The following is a 23,179-nucleotide window of genomic DNA, read 5'->3' on the forward strand; positions in this document are numbered from 1 at the left end:
TTGCACCCCCTTTTCTTATAGCTGTGTTTTTTTGTTTTTTTTTAAGTAATTATCTCAATGTCTCATGCTCACTGAACTGCTCTTCTACAAATTGAGCCTGATGAATACCAACATTTTCATCTTGAAATATCCCAATGCCATCAAGGAAGAAAACAAAGGTATTGGTGGAAAAACTTGATCATATTCAGGTCATCAGATGACCTCACTTTTTTGGCACATCATTTTCTCACACATGACCTACTGAAGCATTTGACATTTGACTGTTCTAAACACAGTTTTAGTGGTTTCAACTATCTTCTTGTTTGGTTTACTTGATGCTTATTAATATTCTGATCATTCTGAAGCAGAGAAACATCTCTGCAGAATGTGTCTTCTGATATGTTATTAAAGGCATGAGAAGCTACCCACTGCTTTAGTCAGTCAGATATTTAAGGAACAATGTTGTGTGTCAGAGAATAGCTTCCTGGGCTTTATAATTCTGTAGATTCTTTTACATTTACAAAAACACACTGATTAAAAGGAGAAAACTCCATGAAGGATAATATGTCCTATTTAATATGATGATACAAATGCCAAAAAAGAAATACTATTTTATTCTTTTTTTTTCTTTTTTTTTGCTAAAAGAGGTAGATGGGTATGGCTCAAGGTTTAAGATCAGAGATTAACTGGAAACTGGGGTATATTGACCGTTCACTTTGTGCTGGACCAAATGGTCATATTAACTTGGAGTCTTCTCTCACAGCTATTGAGCTTTAACTCAAATAATAATTATTAGTGACTTATTTGAAACATGTCATTAACTTGTCATGACATTAATTACGTCTGTTGTACTGCACATACCACTGTTGCTGTTTATTAGCAGAGCAATACTTTATGGAATTAACAATTTTCCCATTAGCTCAGAGCTGCTGCATTGCTGACTGTTAGCATATTTTGTCTGCATGCAGCTGCACAGTTGAAATCCAGAGAAACATGGAGAACAGTGGAAAGCTGAAATGTTAGTGATGGTCTGGGCAAAAGCAGTATTTATAGGTGACCTATCGGTCAGCCCAGCAGACGATTATAGTCAGCTGCTGCTTAACAACCAAACTACATACCAGCAACTTTATATGGAACATACTACCTTTTTAATTCAGCATTATTAAATTTTGACACAGTCCATGTATTGGCCTGTCGCTCAGAGCTAATGGGGGTTGTTTAGGTCCTCTGAAGCCAGTTAGCGTTTCTGAGTTAATAAAAGAGCAGGAAGGTTTGCTAACAGTCCTGGTAGTTTATGATGTTTCTGGGACAATACAGTTATGAATTCCATGTGCTGTGTATGAGGTTTAATTATACTAAAAACGCAAATTCACAATAGTAAACAGTTAATGAAGCAGTTTCTTCAGTCCTGTCCATGTTTTATGTTTGTTCCCAGAAATACTTTTATTGCTTTCTTCAACAGTCACACAGGACAGAGAACATCTCACCTGCATTTGGAGTTTATTGGATCGTCATATGAAAATTTTGGCGGAAACGATATGCTTGATATTCATGAGCTTTTTGCACTTTTGTCATTTCTGGCTTCTCTTTGTTTTATATCCTGTTAAAGAATTTCAGATCAACCTAGCTGTCAAATTTTTAAATATTTTCTTTTTTCTTTCTTGTCTTCTATCCTCTGAATCAGACTCCACCACCAAAGATGAAGACTTCTCCAACGAGCTCCCTTCATCCTCATCTTCACTGTCTCTTCCTCTCTCATCCTCCTCACCTTCCTCTGCTGACCTCCTTGTCCCAGTCTCTGAAAACCTACGACTGGAGGTTGCTGCTCCTCATTACCATGACAACCAGTTGCAGGTGAAGGTGTTCTGGAAGTGGCTTTACCACGGTAAGTTGGCTTTCCTACATCAAATGGGGGAATAAAACACTGAGAGGAAAACTATGTATTTAATAAACGTGTCACACAGTGATAAGGTTGCTTGGCTCAAAGATTTCCCCAATCACACATGATGATGGCAGCAAGTAAGATGTAACTACAAAGAGCAACTTGTGGTTCAGTGTTATGATGAGGAACACACATATATGTCTACACAAACAGCTGCAGATGTGTGATTAATGAATTAACAGAGATTAGATTATTTTAATTGCAATTATAAGCAAAAAGTAAAAATTGAGAAGCCGAAATTGACATATAACTCACTCTTATTATTCATATGGACAAATTAAATTCTAGAAACTTTAAAAACAATTGCATCATAACCCTTTTTCAGACTTTACATGACTTATCTAATAACTTGTCTTCACAATCAAAAACAGACTATTTAGTGTCTGATCCTTTCTTTTGTTTCTTTCTATTACAGCCAGACAGAGACACAGAGGTCCATACATTTTGCAGTGGCGTCCACATACCTGCAGTAATAATGTAACCCACACTGAGAGAACAATAACAGTGCAGGTATACCTACACAGGATGTGTGCATTAAATAATGTAAAAGGCGTTTTGTTGCTTTGTAAGCATGACTATTGTGTCTGAGTGTGTATGTGTGGATAGTGATCCGATTTCATTATCATAATTCAGTGCAGTCTGGAGTGTTGTGTGTAACCTTGTCTGTTTGCCATCATCTCTGTCTCTGTCTACTATCACTTTTACCATGCCTGTCAGATCTGGGGCTCAAACACAACCCCATATTCAAAAAGGTTTAACAAAGGAATTACTTACATAAATGTACGTAAAAACAGGATGAAATGATTTTCAAATCTTACAGCTGAACATAGGGAACATGTTAAATATTGAAAACTAAGACATTTTACTATTTCCCAAAATATATTTTCTAATTTTGATTTTGTTGTCAGGATCACATCTCCAAAAAGTCGAGATGGGTGCAGCAAAAGACTGGAAACATATTGCAACTAATTAGTTTTAAGCACTGTTTGGCACATGACTTTAACCCCTTATAATCCTTCAATCTTCCCCAAACAGGTTTTTATGGATAAAAGACTTGTTATGGACCTTTATTTACTAAACTACTTTTACTGGTCCCTTGGTGATGTAACAGTATCTGCTGCTGGAGTATAGTATGACTTGTCAGAAATAAGTGTTTAATGTCATGTAGTTGTGATTGCAGCCTGGAATGGTATACATTATTTAAATCTCAAGAATCTGAGTTTTCCAATAATGTTTAACATGTGAAGTGATTTGGAGCTTAGACTGTGGTAGGTTAAAAAAGTAATTAATCATAGTTACTAGTTACATCTCCAAAAAAAAAAAAAAGTTAGTAACAGAGTTACAGCATTTTAAAAATAAGTAAAATAAGTACTTTTTTTTTTACGTGTTCAAATATATTCCCCTTTAAAAGAAATTTAAACTCAAATGGCATGTTCAGTTACTCATTATAGAACTGAATATTAGATCTGACTAATGAATGAAACTGAAACTTTATAGAATAAATTACAAACAGAAAAACCATCTGTACCAATCTTAGGCTGATGGATGTCGTGGCTCCGCCTCCTTCTCACGACAGGTTTTATGTGATTATATTTGCTCACATCCAACATAAAGAAATTCTTTGTTTCTGGTCATAGTAAACATGTCTCATGACGTTCTTGTCTTTTACCTCTGTGAGGGGAAAAGTGTTGCTGGTGATTCCAGTTTAAAAACTTTTTTTTTGTGTTCTCTGGACTCAACATTGCTGCATGTCTCTTGGTCGTTTGTGTGTGTGCATGTGTGCTCAGCTGCACACACTGACTTACCCAAGTTTGCCATCACATCTTACTCTTTCTCATTCAGTCAGAATCACTTGGGGTATGTGGTTGCTTCTCCCCCAGTGAATATGCAGAATTATAGTAACACCACATTTTATTGTCAGTAACGGTAACCACATTATAACGATGGAAAAAGTGTGCTCCAACACACCTGACTTAAATTAATGAGTCATTGTGATTGGCTGTTAGATCCATTTAATTTGATTCAGGTGTGTTGAAGAGGGAATACATTGAAAACCTTCTGGATTGCAGCCCTCATATTACTGAATTAGATTAAACAGGTAGTGCTGTCAGTAACACCTTTTATTTTCACACCATTGTCATTACTGCAGGTCAGTAACACAACTGGAAATCAAAAGAGAAGCTCAGAGGGACAGAGTCTCAGAAGAAAATAGGGCATGTGTTGCCAAAAAAAAACAAAAAAACAAAACAAACAAAAAAAAAAACATAAAAAAAAAAACCATTGTAAAGCAATTTCACAATAGCCTTCCACAACAAAGAAGGATTTTGAGGCATTTATTCAGCATTGCATTTAAAAATAGAGAGGATTCTGTCATTTAAATCACTGCAAGGGCTAAGAAACATTTGCAGAAATCAATCTATCATACAAAGTAGAGACCATGTATGAACATGATCCAGAAATGCTGTTTTATGTAGTCACATTTCAGATGGATTTAGGCTAATTTGAAAACTGTTCTGTGGTCACACAAATCAAAATTATTAATTGTTTTTGGAAATCATGGATGCTGCAGACTCTGGAGTAGTGGAAAGAAGCATCTTACTTGTTATCAGTGCTCAGTTCAGTAGCCTGCATCGCTGATGGTATGAGGGATGCATTAGTGTCTATGAAACTGTGAACTTTGCTTCTATCCAGATGATGTCTTTTTTAGACAAGACCTGCATATTTCAGCAAGACAATGCTAAATCACACAAAGCATCTATAATAGCAACATGGTTTTGTAATAGAGATGTCCAGGTGCTGAACTGGCCTTCCCGCAGTAGATGTTTTTCACCAACTGAAAATGTTTGGAACATCACGAAGTGCAAAATACAACACAGATAACCAAGGACTTGTCTTCTATGATGTGAAGCTAGAATATCAGACAAGAATGGGACAACATTCCTCCCAAAGGTTGAACAGCTGGTTTAGTTTCCAAATGTTTACAGACCATTGTTTAAAATGAGTGGGAACTCTACACAGTGGTAAAAATGAACCTATACCAACTCTTATTAGACTAATTGCCACCATTAAAATCAAGATGAAATAATGTTTTTCATGAGATAGTATAATGTCTGGCTTTCAACACTTAACATTTTCTAGGTTCTATTGTGTATAAAATATTGCTTTATGAGATTTGCAAATCATTGTGCTATTACATTTTACACAGCAACTCTATGTTGTTGGAAATGGAGTTGTTCATGTCTGTGCATAGACATGCCCCTTACATGAATTAATGTATGTAATAAACATGCCTCTAGTTTCAAATGAAGCCATTTTCCCTCTCAGCAGTTTTATCCCCCTCAGCAGTTTTATATTTATGCATCATAAGGTTTCACATTTGTTGAGGTGTTAAAAATCACAAAACAATCTCACAGTAACTTTAAGGACTTAACAAAAGTGTTTTATGTGCCGTGTTGTACTAGAGTCTGAACATTGGCCTAATTATTGGGTTAATCCTTAAATGTATAAATTTGATTTAAAAAAAAGGATAATGTGGAGAATCATTTCAGAAAATGTCACCAATTATTAAGTTTTACTAATTAGAGCTCGAGCAAAGAGGAGCTTTACCAAAGATTAACTTGTTAAAATAATTTTTGTGCATATTTTTGCTCAAAACTGGACTCATTGACTAAAAACCTTCAGCCAGTGTTCTGCTAGGGGTAATCTGTTATCCAAAGGCAGCTGGGTGATCAAAATGAAAGGGCTGTGTGAAGTTTGCTAAGGTCACAGAACGTGAGTTCAAACTTCCTAAAACAATTACACTATTTTATTTATTTATTTTTTACATTTAAAGCTGCCAACTTGCAAAACTGCCCAAGTGTCCAACTCTGGTGTTTATCATAACGTGAAGCTAACAAGCTGCCTAAGTGATGGGTGCTAACAGAAAGAAGAGAAGTACAATACATATTAATTGAAACCTTGCTGTAGGTCACTTTAATAAGTAGTTATTACATGTTCAGTTTAAGATATAATCTCTTTATAAGCACATTTTATCTGGGACTTGGGTTTCTGCAGGGCACTCATCACACCATCAAAGGCCTGCAGTTTGCCTGCAAATACAGGGTTGTAGTTGCAATGAAGGCTGATCCAAAGTCAGAGGCTGTTGCCTGGGTTACAACCCCGACTTGCTCCTCCATCAGGGTCAGAGGTGGCAAAACTGTGGCCTGCAACAATGAAGGTAAGAATAACTAAACACATATAAGGGTGTTCTAACACTTTCTTTAATATTAATGAAAAAGTAGTATACTCTTGAACGTGTAGTAAGTAAACTGTAAACTTAAAGTTAAATGAACTTCCAATAAGTGCAAATTTGATCAAACTCTGAGTGCATAAACAACTGTCATCATAAACTGGTGAGAAGCGGTTAAGGTGAGTTTTGCTGACCTTGGTAGGTGAAAGAAATTCTTTCTTTTTTTGTATCAGAGCGCCTCCCCTCAGGCAGAAAGGTGGTACTACGACCAGAACGGCTGACTGCAGACTTTCAACAAGTTAACGGCACTCTGCTCACAACCTTTCGCTGGAGGATGTCCCAGCATGCACTGGATCCAGCAGCTGTTGAGGGTTTCCAGTTTACCTGGACACTGCAATCTGAGCTCACCACAGCCAGGGAAATTCGGGAAGATGCACTTATCTCCCAGTCGCAGACAATCGCACCGGTGAGACAAAGAGAAAGGTGATCAGTGACAGCTGTGTGTTGTCCCAACTGCAGGAAATTTGAAAAATCTGAGCGGGATTAAGTCTGTGTTTGTCAGTATGCCTTTCATGTACATATGTGCTGCTATAACAGATTTCTGTATCTTTCTTTTAACAAGCATATAAGTTATGGAGTCAATGCTCAAAGAATCAAGTAAGGAAATAAAATCAAAGATTAATTATACAAGTTTAAAACAATTTGTTGTTTATAACAGCAGCATTCTGTATTGGTTGAAGTCTATATTGCTGATAACTAGAACAGTGCGGAAGTCCATTCAGAGCAAGATATTTAACAACATGGATGACCGCCTCTACTGTAGATTGGTAGAGGAGAGAAAAGGCCTTATCATAGAAAGGAAAACAGGAATGAAGCACTATGACAAATGACAATCAAAAATCTAATATGACATTTTCATGTCTCTTTATGGATATAGTGGGCGATACCACCCAAGTTTGAAGAATCTTTGCAAAGATGAATGTGACTGAGATGAAGATTTTTTTTCTTTATCCAAGTTTTGATCCTAACTAGACAAGATCAAATGCAGGTGGGAATTAATACTGGACCCTGAGCAGACTGGGTCCACCAGGAAAAGGTCTCAAGAAACAAACCAGTTTATGGTCACAGCACTGACACCAACATTTCTTCAGACTGTTAAACAAAACACTAATTAATTGATTAGATAGATAGATAAACAAATCATATTTATCTAATTTAATACAAATGAAATAAATAAATAATAAAAATCTTGATGAAATGTTAACAGCATGACCAGTGCCTGGTATAACTTTTTGCCATAGGGCTACACTGTTAACTAAAGACTGGTGACATTATTGAACTGGTTGACCTCATTGTCATGCATATAATCTCAGTTACTGTCACTGAGTCAATGTCATGATTCAGAAAATACATCCTGGTCCAACACTATTTAGCTATTTTAAAAGTACAGTAATCTTTTTGGCCTCTTTCACAAATGAATTTTCTAGCCAGGACTCATATTTTGTGAAAGTAAAGAGGTGGAATAGAGAGCTGAAACAATCCTCCACTGATACTTCTCCAAGCTGGTAAGGGAAGGTAGTAAAAGAGGTTTCCACACATCACAGAGCTCACCACTTTAACCAACTGTGCTGTCACCATTCAGCGCATTCCTGTTTGAGTTCCTGAGTTCATTACCCAAAATTAACTGCAGCAATTTAATGTTGTACAACGAATATGTGAAGAAGGCTTTATTAAGATGTGAACACAATAAAAAATGTTATTTATCAATTCTCATCTTTTAACATTTTATCTTATATATGCTTTTCTCTTGTGTTTCTTTAAATTGCCCTGGATCCCCCCCTAGTCTCAGCGGTCAGTGACAGTTGGTGGACTTCAGGCTGACAGCGTGTACCGGCTGCAGCTTCAAGTGCTAGCAGCAGGTGGCAGGAGTGGTGCTGCAGTCTCAAAGACCATACACACTCCAGCTATCAACAGCACACTTTCATAGGTAACTAAATTATGTCATTAGTGCTTAATTTTAGATTTATACACATTTATTCTCAAATATTTATTCTTTTTAACCATATAAATTTGTTTTTTTCTTTGTGTTTCATAATATTAACTTTTGATTAACCTAATTATATCTACCAATCATCTCTTCAAGGCCGTAAGCACAAAGCTTCAGCTGTCTGCTGCACCTGAGTCATATCTACCAACATCTGCTTTTCTACTTTCACCAACTGGGCAGCAAGATTTCATTTGTGTCAAGAGCAGAACACGTGTCCAAAAATGTAAAATAAATAAAGTTAATCTACGTAAATTTCTCTCGTAGAAAATGTAGTTCCTGATTTAATTTTATTTTTTAATAGTAAAAATTATATAATGAACTGTACCTGTACATATCCAGTTTTAACAGCACTAAATACTGAGTTACTCATTGCAGTAAAAAGATGTTCTTATTTGTTCATAAAAATGGCAGCATTTGACAAATGATTTTTGTGTCATCATTAGTATAGACTGTACTGAAAAAGCAGTATTGTACGGTGTGTAAATGAAAAATGTGACTTCTCACAGGTATCCATCGATTAGAAGGGGATTACATTTTTTTAACTTCACATCAATCCAGCCAAAGACCCTTGTAAAGAGACTTCCTATTGTTGCCTGTTTTTTGTTTTTTTATCTCACTAGTAAAGAATGATATAGCACTGACATTATGTACAAATAGTAATGTATAGCAGCACACTGTTTGAATGAATAATCTGCATTACCTTTTGGTGTGTAATAGTCTTGATGTAAGCTCAAATATTTGCTTAGTTTGTCCTTATGTTTTTGTACTCATATGTCCTATCATTCTAGTCTTTGTGCTCACAAAAGTCATGTTATATTTTTTAAAAGGTTGAAATTGCTGGTCTCGGCCAACCAATAAGTACCATGTTAATATTCTTTATTTGTAACCTTTTTTATGGTTAATAATTTTGCAGTTGATTACTCTTTTACCATCGTTTTTATTTATTGTTTTTCTTGTATTAGTTTTTGCAATTAAAGTCTATGAAGATACTTTGTGTTTTGTCATTGCTGTGACAATTAGAAGTAAATATTGTAATTGCCATGTTGAGATAGAATTAATTTAATGCCAGTAAAGGGACATTATGTAACATAGCAACTGGTCAAAATCGATGTCTGCGTGTATATATGTGTTGTCATTGGTGTATTATGCCCTCCACTAATGATCTGACACATTCTGTAAGCAAAGAATTTTAGATTTGTTTATACATATGTCGGGTAAGCTGGTATAAGCACCATGATGATCTGCCATCTTGAATCTACAGCCACCGGAAAGGGCACCAACTACACGTTTTCCCTGCGAGCCAGCACACAGTAATTGAGACGTGGGAGGAGAAGATAAACGAGAGCAGCCTATTACCCTGGCAAGTTGGAAATCTGTTAAATTGTTAGTCACAAAACTGTAGGACCATGCATAATGCTGCAGCAGCATGGGAGCCATTTTCACCATCTCCAAAATAGCAAAAATGTGTGACGAGACTATACAAAAACAAAATGTACAAAAAGGAATGAAGTAGGAGAATTGCATTGTTGTAAATATGGGGACAGTGAATATAGTTAATGTTCAACTTCAGAGTTCATTGTATGTAACAGTGAACACTAACTATCAGATGACATGCTTTTATCTGTGTTGTCCAGGCTTTTTGAAACACGGCAGCTACTGTTGTTGCAATATGTGTTGGAGAAAGTGAGACGCTAATCCACTATACGTTAGAATGTGTTACACTATTCCAACATTAGATGGCAGTATTATTACACAATGTCCATTTAAACTGAAGTAAATGTGTATTCTTGATAACTCCTGAGTGTCCAGATATGTATAGATTTATAAATATATAAATACATCATTTTGTTTTATTTTTAGATGTAAGTGAAGTAGGAGTCCTTAAAAGAATTCCATAAAAGCCAATAAGTCTGTGTTTATTTTTTATTCACACAAATGCCCATGTTCATTTCGTATTCTTCTTTCTAAATAAGCACATTTTCTACCATTCTCTCGAGTATCCAATGTAATAATATGATATTTGTAACTTTATTAGTAAACAAAAATATGGAAAACGGTGATAAAGAAAAAAAACAGAAGTTACTTCGGGAGATTCCGGATGCAGCCGAAGCTTGACGCCGTGACGCAATCAAGGAGCGACAACTGCTTGGATTGTTGTTTCTTCAAATCGTGGCTAGACGATACTCAGTTCGCTATTTCATGGACAAGGTTGTGCATGTGTAACTATGTTTCCCTTTTTATTTATTTTTTCCTGCATTAATTTCTTATCCGAATTCAGCCTTATTCGATCATAGGCTAGCAACTCCTTCTTTGTCTTTAGGCGCCTTCAACTTCCTTCTGCAAATGGAGGAAATCGCCGCTTTGTTTTTTAGCTGCAGCTAGCTAAGTCAGTTAGCTTCAGGAAAATTATTAACTCATGCAAAACTTGAGAAATTTCATATTACATTTAGTTCATTTATCTGATGGTACGTTAGACCATCGTGGATATGCGTAGACATGCTCCATTTACCCAGCGTCCAAGGGCGTTTAATCTGAGTTAACGATATAGTTAAAATCAACTTAATTACTTTATTGATTGTGTAAATTTAGTTGACTTTGGCAAAGATGCTAATAATCGATTAAGCCTTCTACGTGAAAATGTGCTGTTCAGAAATCGTCAAATTTATGTGCATGCTTATATGATGCTACAGTGAGCTCAGCTATATATATTTTTTATTAGTCAAAACGTGTTTTAAAGTTGGCTGTGTCAGTCAAACGCTTGTTACCGTGTTCTCGTGGTTTATATACTTAAAAATGCTATTTGTTCCTTATACACATAAATAACTGGCATCCAAATGTTATAACGCCTTACTTGAAGATAATAACATTGTTGTTGGACAACATTGACAGTAAAGTAACCCTTATCTTTTGCATTTAAAATAATTTACGTATCTATTACTTCTAGTAAGTTAGCACAGTTTGGTTTAAATGTTGAGTTCATGCTTTTCCTTAATCCCAGTGTATGCTCTGAACAGCAGAACAATGGTCTGACAAACAATGAATCCATAAGATCATTGCTTTTTATTTTATCTTAGATGAGTGGTTTAATGTATTTGAGATGCTCATCAAAATGCCGTTGATCAAATATAAAAAGTTGTCTTAAAATAAAATGTTTGTGCCAGTCAATGATGGCAGAGAAGGGGAGTGCAAATAATGTCATTGTGACATTTCTGTTAGTTTAATACAGTCACTTAATGGCATTAGTTCAAGCTAAAATGCTATATAAACTAAATCTGCTGCAATAATTGCAGTCAAGCACAAGGAAGGACCCATAAAGTACAAGAAAACTCTTTTGGTGCCATATTATGATTGACATGTATAGACGTTCACATATAAATTAAACTTGCATTGCATTTTTAGCACAAATATCATTAAGTGTATGAAATATTAGAGGATAATTGGCACAATTGAACAAATTCTGAGCGAATAGGCAATCATGCAAGTCAACTCACTGCACAAACCGTAGCGGTGTAATGTTGTATTGTGTTTTCTAAAACAGGTAAATTAACTGCAAAATCTCCCCCAAACACAATGAAAGTAGATTCAGTGATATCTGTCTAGACAGATGATGGATTTTGGCTATATTTTTCTGCCATGATTGATATCTTGTCTGCAGCAAAGAATCTCAAGATTAAAATGGACAATTTGATTTTATAAAGACATATAACCATTTTGAATTTATGACAAAGCTGGCTTGAACTTTAATTTCATGGTTGATTTGTGTTTGTAAGCCCCTGAAACTTAAGTAATGTTTCACACCTTTAAACATGATTTATTGATTTTTCTCTCTCTCCCCCTCCCTCTTTTTTTTTTTCTGTTTTTTCTACTTCAGAAAACTATGGACTCTTTGTAACACAGAGGAACTCCTGCATCTTGTCATGCTTTTGTCTGCTGTTGCGAACTCCTGTGGTGGGAAAGGCTTCAGAACAACTGCTCTTCAACACTGCAAAATTTCCATCCAGGACAATACCTGGAGGATGGTTTAAGGATTAAAAACTAAAGAAAAGCAAACTCCAGTATTTACAAGCCAGCCAACCGAAAGGGAGGAGAGGACAGTTGTGTGGAGAGAGGGTGTTGGGATGGGGTTGAGGAGCCAAAGAGGGGCGTCATGGTTCACAGCGGCTCTGCTTCCCCAATGAAAACAACACCACCAGCTTTGCCTTCTTTAACTGTCCCTGCTAGAGTACCTCCTATAGTCTCTACCTATGGAGGCAGCACAGCTCAGGACCTAAAGCAAACCCCCACAAAATTCATCACTACAGACTTTGTATCCAGCTCAGGTTTGACCCAGCCCTCTACTCTGACCCCTGCTGATGCAAAACCCCCTGTTGTAACCCCAGCAAAAGCATTAAGCACCAACTCAAGCCCAGCTTCAGTCTTGGCCTCTACACAGACACCCTCTTCTGCTCAAGAACCTGTCAATGGCCGTAAATCAGGCAGGAAGAGGACTCCTAAAGCCTGTGACTGCTGTGGCCCTAACAGTGTGGGACACAATGTCAGAACCTTGGGCCGAGGGAGGGGGAGAGGAAGAGGGAGAGGGAGGGGAGATGGCAGAGACCTTGGGGACACCCCTAAAAGAAAAGAGGAACAGCTTACACTTATCAAGAACTTTGTTTTGACCAAGGAGGATGTACAGGAAGTGGAGGATGAAGGTAAAACACAAGAGAGGGATTCTCAGTCAAAAGCCCCTGCTGCCACGCCTGCTCCAGTTGTCTCACAAGATGGTCCAGTAAGGAATTGTGTTGCTACAGAGAAAGAGACTGCACAGACAAAGGAGAATGTGTCGATAACACATTCAGGGGCTGCTGGTGGAGTGGAGAAAGGAGGTGGTGATAGAAGGGATGTGGACACAAGTTTGTTAGGAACAGCAGGCAGGCTAGCGTTAGCAGTCAGAGGTCGTGGAAGAGGACAGGCAAAAGCTGAAACTCCATTAAAAATGAACATTAATGTCAAAACAAAAAAGGGAGGTGACGGTACTGTTGCCATCAGCTCAACAACAGGTGCCTTAGCTCAGGCAGTGTTGGTGCAGAAATCAGAGGAAAACCAAGATTTACAGATGCACCACAGCGACCAAAGTGACCCTAGTTCAGTCAGATGTCTATTTGAAAATGGCGACACAGTAAGCCTGTCAGACACAGATGGAGAGATGGAGGATAACGACTTGATTGTGAGCGAGTCTACAGATGGGCTACAGTCGGTCTCATTTCAGCCAAGATTAAGAACTCTCCTGGACCTTGACTCTGAGATGCAGGTGGACCAAATCGCTGATGGAACAGACCAAGTTTCTTTTCCAGTAACTCTGTCCAATGGAAACATTTCCACACCAACAGACCATGACCACACATTCACACCTATGGAAGTGGAAACTTCTCACCCAGCCGCAGTTCCCCCTCCGAACCACGGCCCTATGACAGTGAGCAACATGCCGCACTGCTGGGGATTAAGAGACCACAAACTGTACTGTCGGCCTGGTACCTGGGCAAAAGATGAGATGGAAGAAATGTTGGTTAAAAGTCAGACGGAAGAAAGACAGATGGATGCAGAGACACAGAAAAAGGAAAGCCTGGAACAGCTTACTGATGCTATTCATGGTAAGATGTGACCTGGAGGACACAGTTCCAACATGTGTCAGGCTGTCTGGTCTAATGAAGCATCCTAAATTGTTTATGATTTTACATGGAAACTCAAAGGTGTAACTGCTCAGGATATCAGTACTTTCCCTGTAACTTGTTCTAAAACATTTATGGCATGAATGAAGTATTAATTTAAGACCATGAAGTATTTATATACACAGACTTGATCCAAACTTCAGTTTATGCATTATTAACAACACTCAGCAATTGTCTTTCCCCTAAACTAGTTTCTTTCCATTGTGAGAACTGTATTTATGGGCTGTTGCATCTGCTTAAAACTGTTTTTTTTAAATTACTATTTCTCAACATTAAATAGAGAAAATATGCTGTGATAGAATTACAGTTCTGTGATTAATGGTTTGATGGATAAATATACTCATCATCTATTGGATCATGTCACGTTGATTGTGGCTTCTTTTGTTTTAGATTTTCTGGAGAGCTTCTATATGAAATATGGCAGTTTCATTCCTCTCAGTGAGTCTGATGTCCTGGATCACCTGAAGAAGAAAGGCAGTTGTGACCTCAGCAGCAGGTCAGCACATATGATATCTGATTTGAACTATTTGAGCACTAATATAGAATTTGCTATAGTTTTGTCTGTATTCACACCTTTCTGGTCTTTTAGTGGTTTTTAAATGACTTAATGGTCTTGAGCCTTCTTATTTATTGGACCTGCTTTTAAACAATGAGCTCTCACGGATCCCGGTGTCCTCTGGTGCTAGCCTTTTCATTGTCCCCAAAGTTCGAACCAAAGGTTGAGGTGGGACCTCCCGCCTGTGGAACAGCCAGCTGTAGGGCCTTAGAGCTGCAGAGACTGTTGTTTATAAAAAAGAGGCTTGAAACCTAGCTTTTTTTTTTTTAGCTTAGCTTATACCCAATTCTTATTTTTTCTTTCTTAACTTACAAATTTTAGTTTGTGTGTGTGTGTGTGTGTGTTTGTGTGTGAGAGAGAGAGAGAGAGAAAGCTTGAGAGAGAGTATGATTAGGTGCTTTAATTTGTTTTGTGATGAACTTGGGTGTGGGATTTCTTGCATTTTTAAGATGCAAAAACTTCTTTTTATTACAAAAAGCACTTTGTGCTTCTGTTATACATAAAAAGTGCATGATGAATAAAGTTTGATTTGAATATAACACAAACAAGAGTGAGAACATTAGTAGCCTTTACTATGAAACAGGATTTCTGACTTAGCGAGGTCATTTCAGGTTCAGGTCTTTTCAGTATCAAAAAGCTGGTTTACTTCTAGCTGGGACATATCACCATGGCAACTTATGCTAGAAAACATAACTTGGTCCAGAGCAGTTCAAGTGCATATTTTTATTTTTATTATAAAGCCATTAAAGCATACCAGCATATAATTGAGGAAAAGATTAATCTACTCTTCTGAAGTGAATTTAAAGGACATATCAGGTAGTTTGTTCACACAGGCTGACTCAGCAGGACACCATTCGCTATATGTACTCCGTCGTCTGTGTACACCTTCAACTCCAGTCAGTTATACCAGAGAGCTTCTTGAGATTATTTGACATTGTTGTTGAGTGTAAATATTGCACATGGAGACCTCATGATCTTGAAATGATTTATCATGCAGCCTTTATCACAGCTGTAAAACACATCACTTGCTGTGTTCTGAGCATTTTCAGTGTTATTATTAGCCTGCCATTTTTATTACAAAACAAATATTTATGCCCATATAAAGAAAAGAAAGTTCTTGTTTGATGATCATTTTAATCAAATCAGTTTCCACTGTAACTGCATGGATCTGTTTGGAAACAGAAATCACTGAATTAAAATCACAGGGGCAGGTTAATTTCTCAAACTTCTTTGACAAAAGTCTTTTTCACATTTCTAAGTGTTTGTTTCACTCTCCAACCCTTTAACATTCATCTTCTTATGTAGCTGCTTTTCTTGTCTCTGCATGTCTGTTTCATATCTGATGAAGTGGACTGGACATTAAAGGGGAGATGACTCGGTACAGGGCCGGGCTGGCCTCTGTTCCAATCGCAGGCTTCATGCTCATGTATAATAAGCAGACATTGAGCCTGGAGGACCTGGGCACCCTGGAGGAACAGAACTGGCTTAACGACCAGGTAAACCAATTGCAGAGGTGTTCACAGCTCTGCAAAACTTTTCTCACCAAACTTTGATCATTATTCAGTCTGCAGAGGGTAAAAAAACACACTTTTTGTAAATGCATATTGCACAGTCTTAGACCATCTTCACTTCTTGCTTCTTTATGACTTCAGATTATCAACATGTACGGAGAGCTCATTATGGAGGCGACAGAGCAAAAGGTAGGTCGGGGTGTATTTCCAGACATATGTTGCTTATTTAGAAAGCTTAGTGTGTCTTATATCTAATTGTCATGGATTAGAGCGGGCACCCTGGAGAAGACTTTTTGGAGTGTGTAATAACATTTAACTTCTTTCTCTTAGGTTCATTTTTTCAACAGCTTTTTCCACAAGCAGCTGGTTGCCAAAGGTTACGATGGTGTGAAGAGATGGACTAAAAAAGTAAGGAAGAAGTTTAGACTGATGTGTTGCATCTGAATATGACTTTTTATTATTACTGTTATTGTCTTTGACGTTGAGGTTGTTTACGGTGTTCATAGCCTCATGAGAAGGCTTATTTTTTTTTGTTTTATAGTGTTTTATATACTTTGTGGGGATTTCTACAATGCGTTGAATCCTTTGTATCTTATCATGTTTGCATTAATTTGTGGGTTTATTTCAGGTCGACTTGTTTTCCAAGTGGCTGTTGTTAATTCCCATCCATTTAGAAATCCACTGGTCTCTTGTGACGGTCACCATGGCAACCAAAACCATCAGCTACTATGACAGCCAAGGCATTGTCTTCAGACACACCACAGATGTGAGTGCCTCTGCATCTGATGATGCTTTTAGGTTGGAATCATTTTGAGGAAAGATCATAGGGCTGGGCGATTAATCGATAAAATCGATAAATCGAATTTTTCATTTCTGGAGATTAATTTTTTTGAAAATCGGGATTTTTTCCCATAGTTAGTTAGCAGCAGACTTAGCCCTCCCTCCACACCAGAACGGTGTTTGTCTGACAGATTTTCAGTAAAGTGACCCTTCACTCATGCCTGGGATTTAGCTGTACGTATAACTGCAATGAGAAATGCTGCAAACCCTTGTTAAGAGACAACCTTCATCAGGGGAATTATTCCTGCAGTGGATCCTGTATGATAAGGATCCAGATGGAAAGAGATCACGGATGCATTGTGTCGCATATTTCAATGTAAGATATGAAGTCGTTTATATGGTGGAAAAGCAATGACATTATATGCTTTATTTTTGCTAGCATTCATCTATATAAACAAATGAATGTTTTAATAAGTTTATTTATGTTTTGTAAAAGAAAAGGAAAAAAAATCGATTAAAATCACAAATCGGATTTGGTTAAAAAAAATCGGAGATTTTATTTTTAGGCCATATCGCCCAGCCCTAAAAGATCATTGAGATAACACATTGCTGATGTTTTTCTTCTAAGATATTTTGGCAATGCACACTTGGATGCACCAGACCAGAAACCTGTCTGAACGTCTGGTTTTATAGATGGTCTAGGTTTTATAGGTGCTTGCTGTACATCACTGCTTCTGCATTATGGCTTGTTTTTGTTTAATTATTAATGACAATATCCTGCTGCGTAAAACTAGATGTGTAATGTTTTTTTCCCACTGGACCATAGCTTGCAGGAACAAAGTTGTGAGTTTGAGCACTAGAAAGATCTGGGAACTGGGTTCTTCAGGAACTGGGCTCTTCAACTCCTGCAGGTTTCAGTTGTTTTCCTGCTTCATCACACCTGCTTCAAATGAAGCAGCTCTCATCTGCACCTTATTCTCAGGCTCTGCACAAGTTACTGCATCATTAATCTGGGTCAAGGTAGAGCAAGCAGGAAAACATTAGGGCAGTGGCCCTCTCAGACTGGATTTGAAGAATCCTGGTCTAGACGGTTGCTGTTTGTTTCAGTTCTTACACTCAACTTTTTGATGAAGATATTTCCATGAATTTTTAAGCTCTTATTACGGTCAGCACCACTTTCTAAAACCTGACTTGAAACTTAAGCCTGTGATAGTTCTGAGCTTTAAGAATGACTGTGCCAAACATTTTTTTTCTTGTGACATAATTGTGTGTGTGTTTGTTCTCTCCTGTCAGAACATTATGAAGTATCTTCTCTCTGAAGCTAGAGAAAAGAAGCAGGCAGCTTTCCAGAAAGGCTGGAAAATCACTATCATCAAGGTAATGGTGATCCATGATTGTAATTTTCATATTAGTTTACATTGTAAACTAATATGAAAATTACTAATATGTATAGAGAACCCTCTAGTCCAGTACCTCCTCCATGTTTGACTGTGACTTCCTGACTTCTCAGGGTATCCCGCAGCAGAAAAATGACAGCGACTGTGGAGTTTTTGTCCTTGAGGTGAGACATTATTTCATAAACCCCCCCCCCCCTCTCTTTTACCATATTTGTTTGAATGAATATATGATTAAATATATCATTAACAGTCTGTGTCAGCTCTTTTAAAAAAAAAGTTTTGTCTGTTCTTTTCTTGGTCAGTACTGCCGACGACTCTCAGTGAAGCAGCCTCTCCTGTTCAGTCAAGACGACATGCCGAGCATTAGGAAAAGAATCTACAAGGAGCTGTGCGACTGTCGTCTCACCGACTGAACAGCTGAACAGCGGTTGCCTTCACTAACCGTCTGCCTCCCTGGCTACATGAGACGTTCTGACCAAGTCTGTCATACAGCATTTTTCACCCATAGTCGGCAATATAAGCTATCACAACTTGGTTATCTGTATTCCAGGGAGCCCTAAGTGCCATCTGCCTCTGACTGACAGCAGAGCGGCCATTACTTGAGACTTTTAATGACTTTTGAAGTTCAGTGTCAGTTCGTTGCTAAGCAGAATATTACTTGCAAACATGCAAAGAACTACTGAAGTGGCCCCCTACTGATCCTGCTGGACCCATCAGAGACTATATGAGGTCTTCTGTCAGGACTTTGCACCTGCACACTTCATGTTGCTTCTGCTTTCTACATTTACCACCCTGAGAGGATTTCATTTGAATGACCTAACAACAACAGAATATTGAGCTGACTTTGACTGAGGAAACTGTTACACTGACCTGTACCACATGTGGATTTACCTTTGATCCCAAATGGAGTGGCCTTACCTCCTAAACGGCCATTTTAAACTGAATGACATTTTTAACAGGTGGCTTTATGCTGGACTTTGCTGCTGTAGTATACTTACAGTTATGTGCATGTTTTCTAACATGTTTTAAAAGCTAGCATATGTGATACAGTGGACCACCTGTTCACTTAAAACTTGAAGATTTGAGTTGATTTCATTCTTTTAATTTTTAAGACATTTGCACGGTTAGAGGAATATTCATCAAAGTCTAAAACATCAACCGAATAGAGTTTTCCTCCCGTTGCCCAGACTGATTGCTTCAAACCAGGATCAAATTTATGCAGCATAATTTTAGTTTAAGGTGTCTTGTTTGTAACACCTTCCTATGATTAGTTTTTCAATAAAATGCCAGTTTTTTTTTAAAATATTTAGTTTATTTTCTTTTGCTTTCAGCACATCCTTATGTTAAGTTTTGAGCAAGTGTTTTCCAGCCCTTTAATAAAAGACATTTCTGCTTATAATGAGTCCTTAAGTTTTTTTCAGGCTGGTTTGTAAATTTCATGTCAAGCTGTATGTGTAGCTGCTGATATAAGGACCACCATTACTCATCCTAGTGAAGTAGTATCTCTAAATTTATAATGTGCTTCATATGGATGCGTGACAAGAGTGGCCTCAACAGAGAAATAAATGAACCTTGGATATTTTAGTCCAGCTCTTCTGTCCGACCTGGATTTCATTGTTATATTCATGTATTTACAGATTGTATTGTATCTTTACTGGCTGTGCTTGCTTTGGCTAAAATCTACAAAGGTTTTCAAACTGTTTTTATAGTTGTTATTAAAAGGCCAAAACTGCTGGGACAGTTGTTGCTGCCTCTTCTTGTAACTCTTTTGAACAGGTTGTGCACAAGTAGGTAGGAATGCTTAAAGGTCCCATATTATACATATTTTCAACAATTTCATATGGGTGTCAGAGGTCCAACAGCTTTGTTTTGAAAGTGTATTACCCCAAATTCAGCCTTGGTCCTTAATTTCAGCCATTCCAAAAGTAGCTCTAGTGAGCTCCTCTGAGAATGAGTCGTTTCTGTGTCTGAACCTTTAAATGTTCGTGAGTGGTGCCTTGTCCTCACCCCTCTCTGGGAGAGGATCTGGCTTTCACTGGCGCCCACTCAGTGATTTTAGAGGGCAGACTCAGCTAACCGGGTCAATGACAGTATCCACTACTGGGGCAAGTGGTTATTTCCCCTTGTGAGGTCACAAAGAGAAAGATCCCAGGTTCACCCATTTGAGCACCCATTCACTAAAAAGTGGAGCAAGCAAGTGAGAGGCGTGACAGAATTTTTTAATATTTGGGCCTCATACACAGGCTATGTGGACACATATGACTGTTAGAAAACCTTTAGAAAGGGAAGTTTGCATAATATGGGACCTTTAATTAAAAGAGAAACACAAAAGCAACAACTTAAAGTCATAAAGAAAAGAAAAAATACACATGGGCATGCAAAAGATAGTGGAAAGATATTAACTTTGAAGCATAAACATTTCTGTCTGATTATGGTGAATACGGAACATTGCATACACATTCTGCAGTTTTCCACTTTTCCCCTGTTTTTTGAGGCTCATCTTAAAATGATTCAGTACCTCCAATAGAGAACCTCATCTCACACTTCAAATTAAGGATGACAAAAGTATTCACACTTTGCTTTTTTTTTCTTTTTATCAGCTCACATCACAGATAAAAACAGGCTTAGGCTTTTTGGGACAAACCTTTCATTGGAGCTTCTTCAAGTCTGGCAAGGCCATCTTCATGTAGCTAGCCATCAAACGTTCATCTTGTTCATTTAAGTTTCACAAACCACTTGCATAATCCATGTTGTCTGTGTAATAAGCTCTGATACCTGTGTTAAAGGTTAGTTTCATCCAACATAGGCTAAAACAAGGACATGTTAACATGCAGATCACATTGGTGAATCTACAGTTAATAAATTCTTGAGGATGGCTTAAAGATCTGGTTAGACATGTTTTGTTTCTCTACGATAATCTTTTGTATATAATATTGATTGTAGGTGCCTTTCTGAAAGAGGATATTTGGTAGGAGGAGAGCTGTATAACTCCGCTCTGTTTGATGCACATTCAAATACCGCTTAAGTTTTTATAGTTTCACTGAATGTTTTTAAAGAGCTCTCCACAATAATAGCATAATTCAATAAATACAATAATTCCATCCATCAGGTTAATGGAATTTTTGTAGCTGGATTATTTGATACAAATAAAAAAAATCTCTTTGATTTTTTATACCGGTTTCATTGTAAAATGGTCTTCTGATGATTTTAAATTAACACTCATAATAAATAGCAGCTATACTTTGTTTTAAATTGACACATGTTTTTTAAAATTAAATGGATGTCTTGCAGGTCAAACCAAAGCCACACATGTCAGATAGCTGGGTGGAACAACCTGACCTCATTAAAATACAATAAGCTATAAATACATCTTTTAATTCTATTTACAGGTGGAAATGTGGAATATCTCTTATTTTCATTCAGCTGTTATCATAAAAACCATTAAGACAATTATACAGACTATCACGTACTGTATATCTCAACTGTGAATATACAATCAGTTTCTAACTGACAGGACTGCTTGTGCCTGATAAAATCACATAATAAGGCACACGCCTGTGTGTATAAAGTCTTATAGTAGATTTGTGTGTGTGAGTTAAAACCGGAGAAATTTGTGTAGATGAGTGAGACAGGGCAGTGCGGAGGAACAGAAGTAATTTCCTCTGCCCTGATAGCAGCCTTTATCTCACTGCAGTTTAATACCACCAACATACATCCCAGAGGTCTCAGCATCATTAGGTTAATGAAGTTCTTTGATCATTCAAGCTACAGGGTTTAGTCAAAACTCTATAAAAGTCCAGGAGGGACCCAGCTAGAGTCTGGACTTCGCTGGGGAGGTCTAAAAATTGATGATGCTCCCCATCCAACCTGGCTGAGCATGAACCTTCCTGTCAAGAAGATAAGGAGAAGTTTTAAAAGAGTATGCTCCAAGCTTGTAAGAGAAATACCTCTCAACAAGATGTAACATGAAGGCTAAAAAATAAATAAAAAAAAAGAAAAACAGCAAAACATACAGTGCAATATGTAATTATCAGTCCTTCACAGGTCAATCACATGCAGTGACAAACAGAAAAATCAAGAGATTTGGTTTAAAGAGTTCCAGCAGACCTGAAGCTGCATAAAAACTGAATGCAACCTCTTTGTGTTTCAGTTTATATCTGATAACAGAAAGCAACCATATTCTGGATGACCCAAGACACCTGGAAGGTCCCTGATGTAGAATCTGATCCACAAAAACCTCAGCCTCTGTGTTAATGTGACTTCAGAGAGGATTTTATCTTCTTATGAATCCTTTCTTCCAGACAATGACATCATCTCCTTATGGAAGATAAAGTATGACTGCATTGCTAAACAGTCTCCAGAAGATGGAGCCATATAACAGCAACTATGACGTTGCAATACCACCTATACTTGTTATTTATTTCCTAGCCTTTACTCAGAGCAAAGATTTGTTTTTTTTCTTCATTAAGAGAGACTGGCTGTTTGTAATGTCATAAGTAAAATCAGGCTGGTGAATTAGTTTAGCTCCAACAGCAAGAGTATGCTAGTTATGTGCATTATGTGATGCCTTGATCTAGTTTTAGGTTAATGCAAATAACCTAAAATTTTATTTAATTTCAATCTTTTTTTTTTTGCAGATTGCTGTGGCAGAAATACAAAGGCTGGTTGCTCACCTGTATTCTACCATTTCAGATCACTTCATGACTTCAAGTTCACTTTATCATTCCATTAACACTGATTTATTGCCAACGGTGAGATGCCTGAAACATCATGGAAAAATGAAGCTGCATACCTCCACTTTATAAAAGAAATGAGTGTCACAATGAGATTTAGGAGAAATTGTAAAGGTCAGGCCATAGCAGCAGACCTCAAGCTGTATATGTTGGTATTGTTACACAATATAAGTACAAAAAAATTTTGAGCTTTTACATGCACAATATAGGGCTGTGAAAAAAGTCACGTAGAAATGCTCAGTACATCTCAAAATTTTTATTTGGCTTTATTTGATTTTTCTCTTACTATTAGTAAGCA

At 37.3% G+C, this 23,179-nt stretch overlaps 2 protein-coding genes across 6 annotated transcripts in view; both read left to right on the top strand.

Annotated features, from left to right (window-relative positions):
- Positions 1-9,185, top strand: part of anos1b (anosmin 1b) — a 55,819-nt gene extending 46,634 nt beyond the window's left edge. For 2 of the 3 annotated variants that reach the window (XM_042007097.1, XM_042007095.1), the window contains exons 10-15: positions 1,664-1,864; positions 2,337-2,431; positions 5,975-6,137; positions 6,383-6,615; positions 7,993-8,136; positions 8,293-9,185. In XM_042007097.1, the coding sequence (XP_041863031.1) occupies positions 1,664-1,864; positions 2,337-2,431; positions 5,975-6,137; positions 6,383-6,615; positions 7,993-8,136 (836 nt within the window). In that variant the 3' untranslated portion in view covers positions 8,293-9,185. Of the gene's footprint in view, positions 1-1,663; positions 1,865-2,336; positions 2,432-5,974; positions 6,138-6,382; positions 6,616-7,992; positions 8,146-8,292 lie in introns of all 3 variants that reach the window. The other variant, XM_042007096.1, reaches the window with a different exon arrangement.
- Positions 9,186-10,318: 1,133 nt separating this feature from the next.
- LOC121653425 lies at positions 10,319-19,881 on the top strand. Of its 3 annotated transcripts, none has more exons than XM_042006902.1 (10): positions 10,319-10,404; positions 12,068-13,826; positions 14,295-14,400; positions 15,809-15,956; positions 16,113-16,160; positions 16,302-16,379; positions 16,600-16,737; positions 18,045-18,128; positions 18,262-18,312; positions 18,451-19,881. In XM_042006902.1, exons 2-10 carry the CDS (start codon positions 12,344-12,346, stop codon positions 18,559-18,561), a joined length of 2,247 nt encoding a protein of 748 aa, XP_041862836.1. In that variant the 5' UTR covers positions 10,319-10,404; positions 12,068-12,343; the 3' UTR covers positions 18,562-19,881. The 3 variants fall into 3 exon arrangements, 2 of the variants coding, with proteins under 2 accessions (XP_041862836.1, XP_041862837.1); XM_042006903.1 differs by having other exon boundaries at positions 10,344-10,415; XR_006012788.1 differs by lacking the exon at positions 18,451-19,881 and having other exon boundaries at positions 16,600-16,791; positions 17,341-18,128.
- Positions 19,882-23,179: the final 3,298 nt, after the last annotated feature.

The sequence above is a fragment of the Melanotaenia boesemani genome, chromosome 14 (genome assembly GCF_017639745.1).
Source record: "Melanotaenia boesemani isolate fMelBoe1 chromosome 14, fMelBoe1.pri, whole genome shotgun sequence".
NCBI lineage: Eukaryota > Metazoa > Chordata > Actinopteri > Atheriniformes > Melanotaeniidae > Melanotaenia > Melanotaenia boesemani.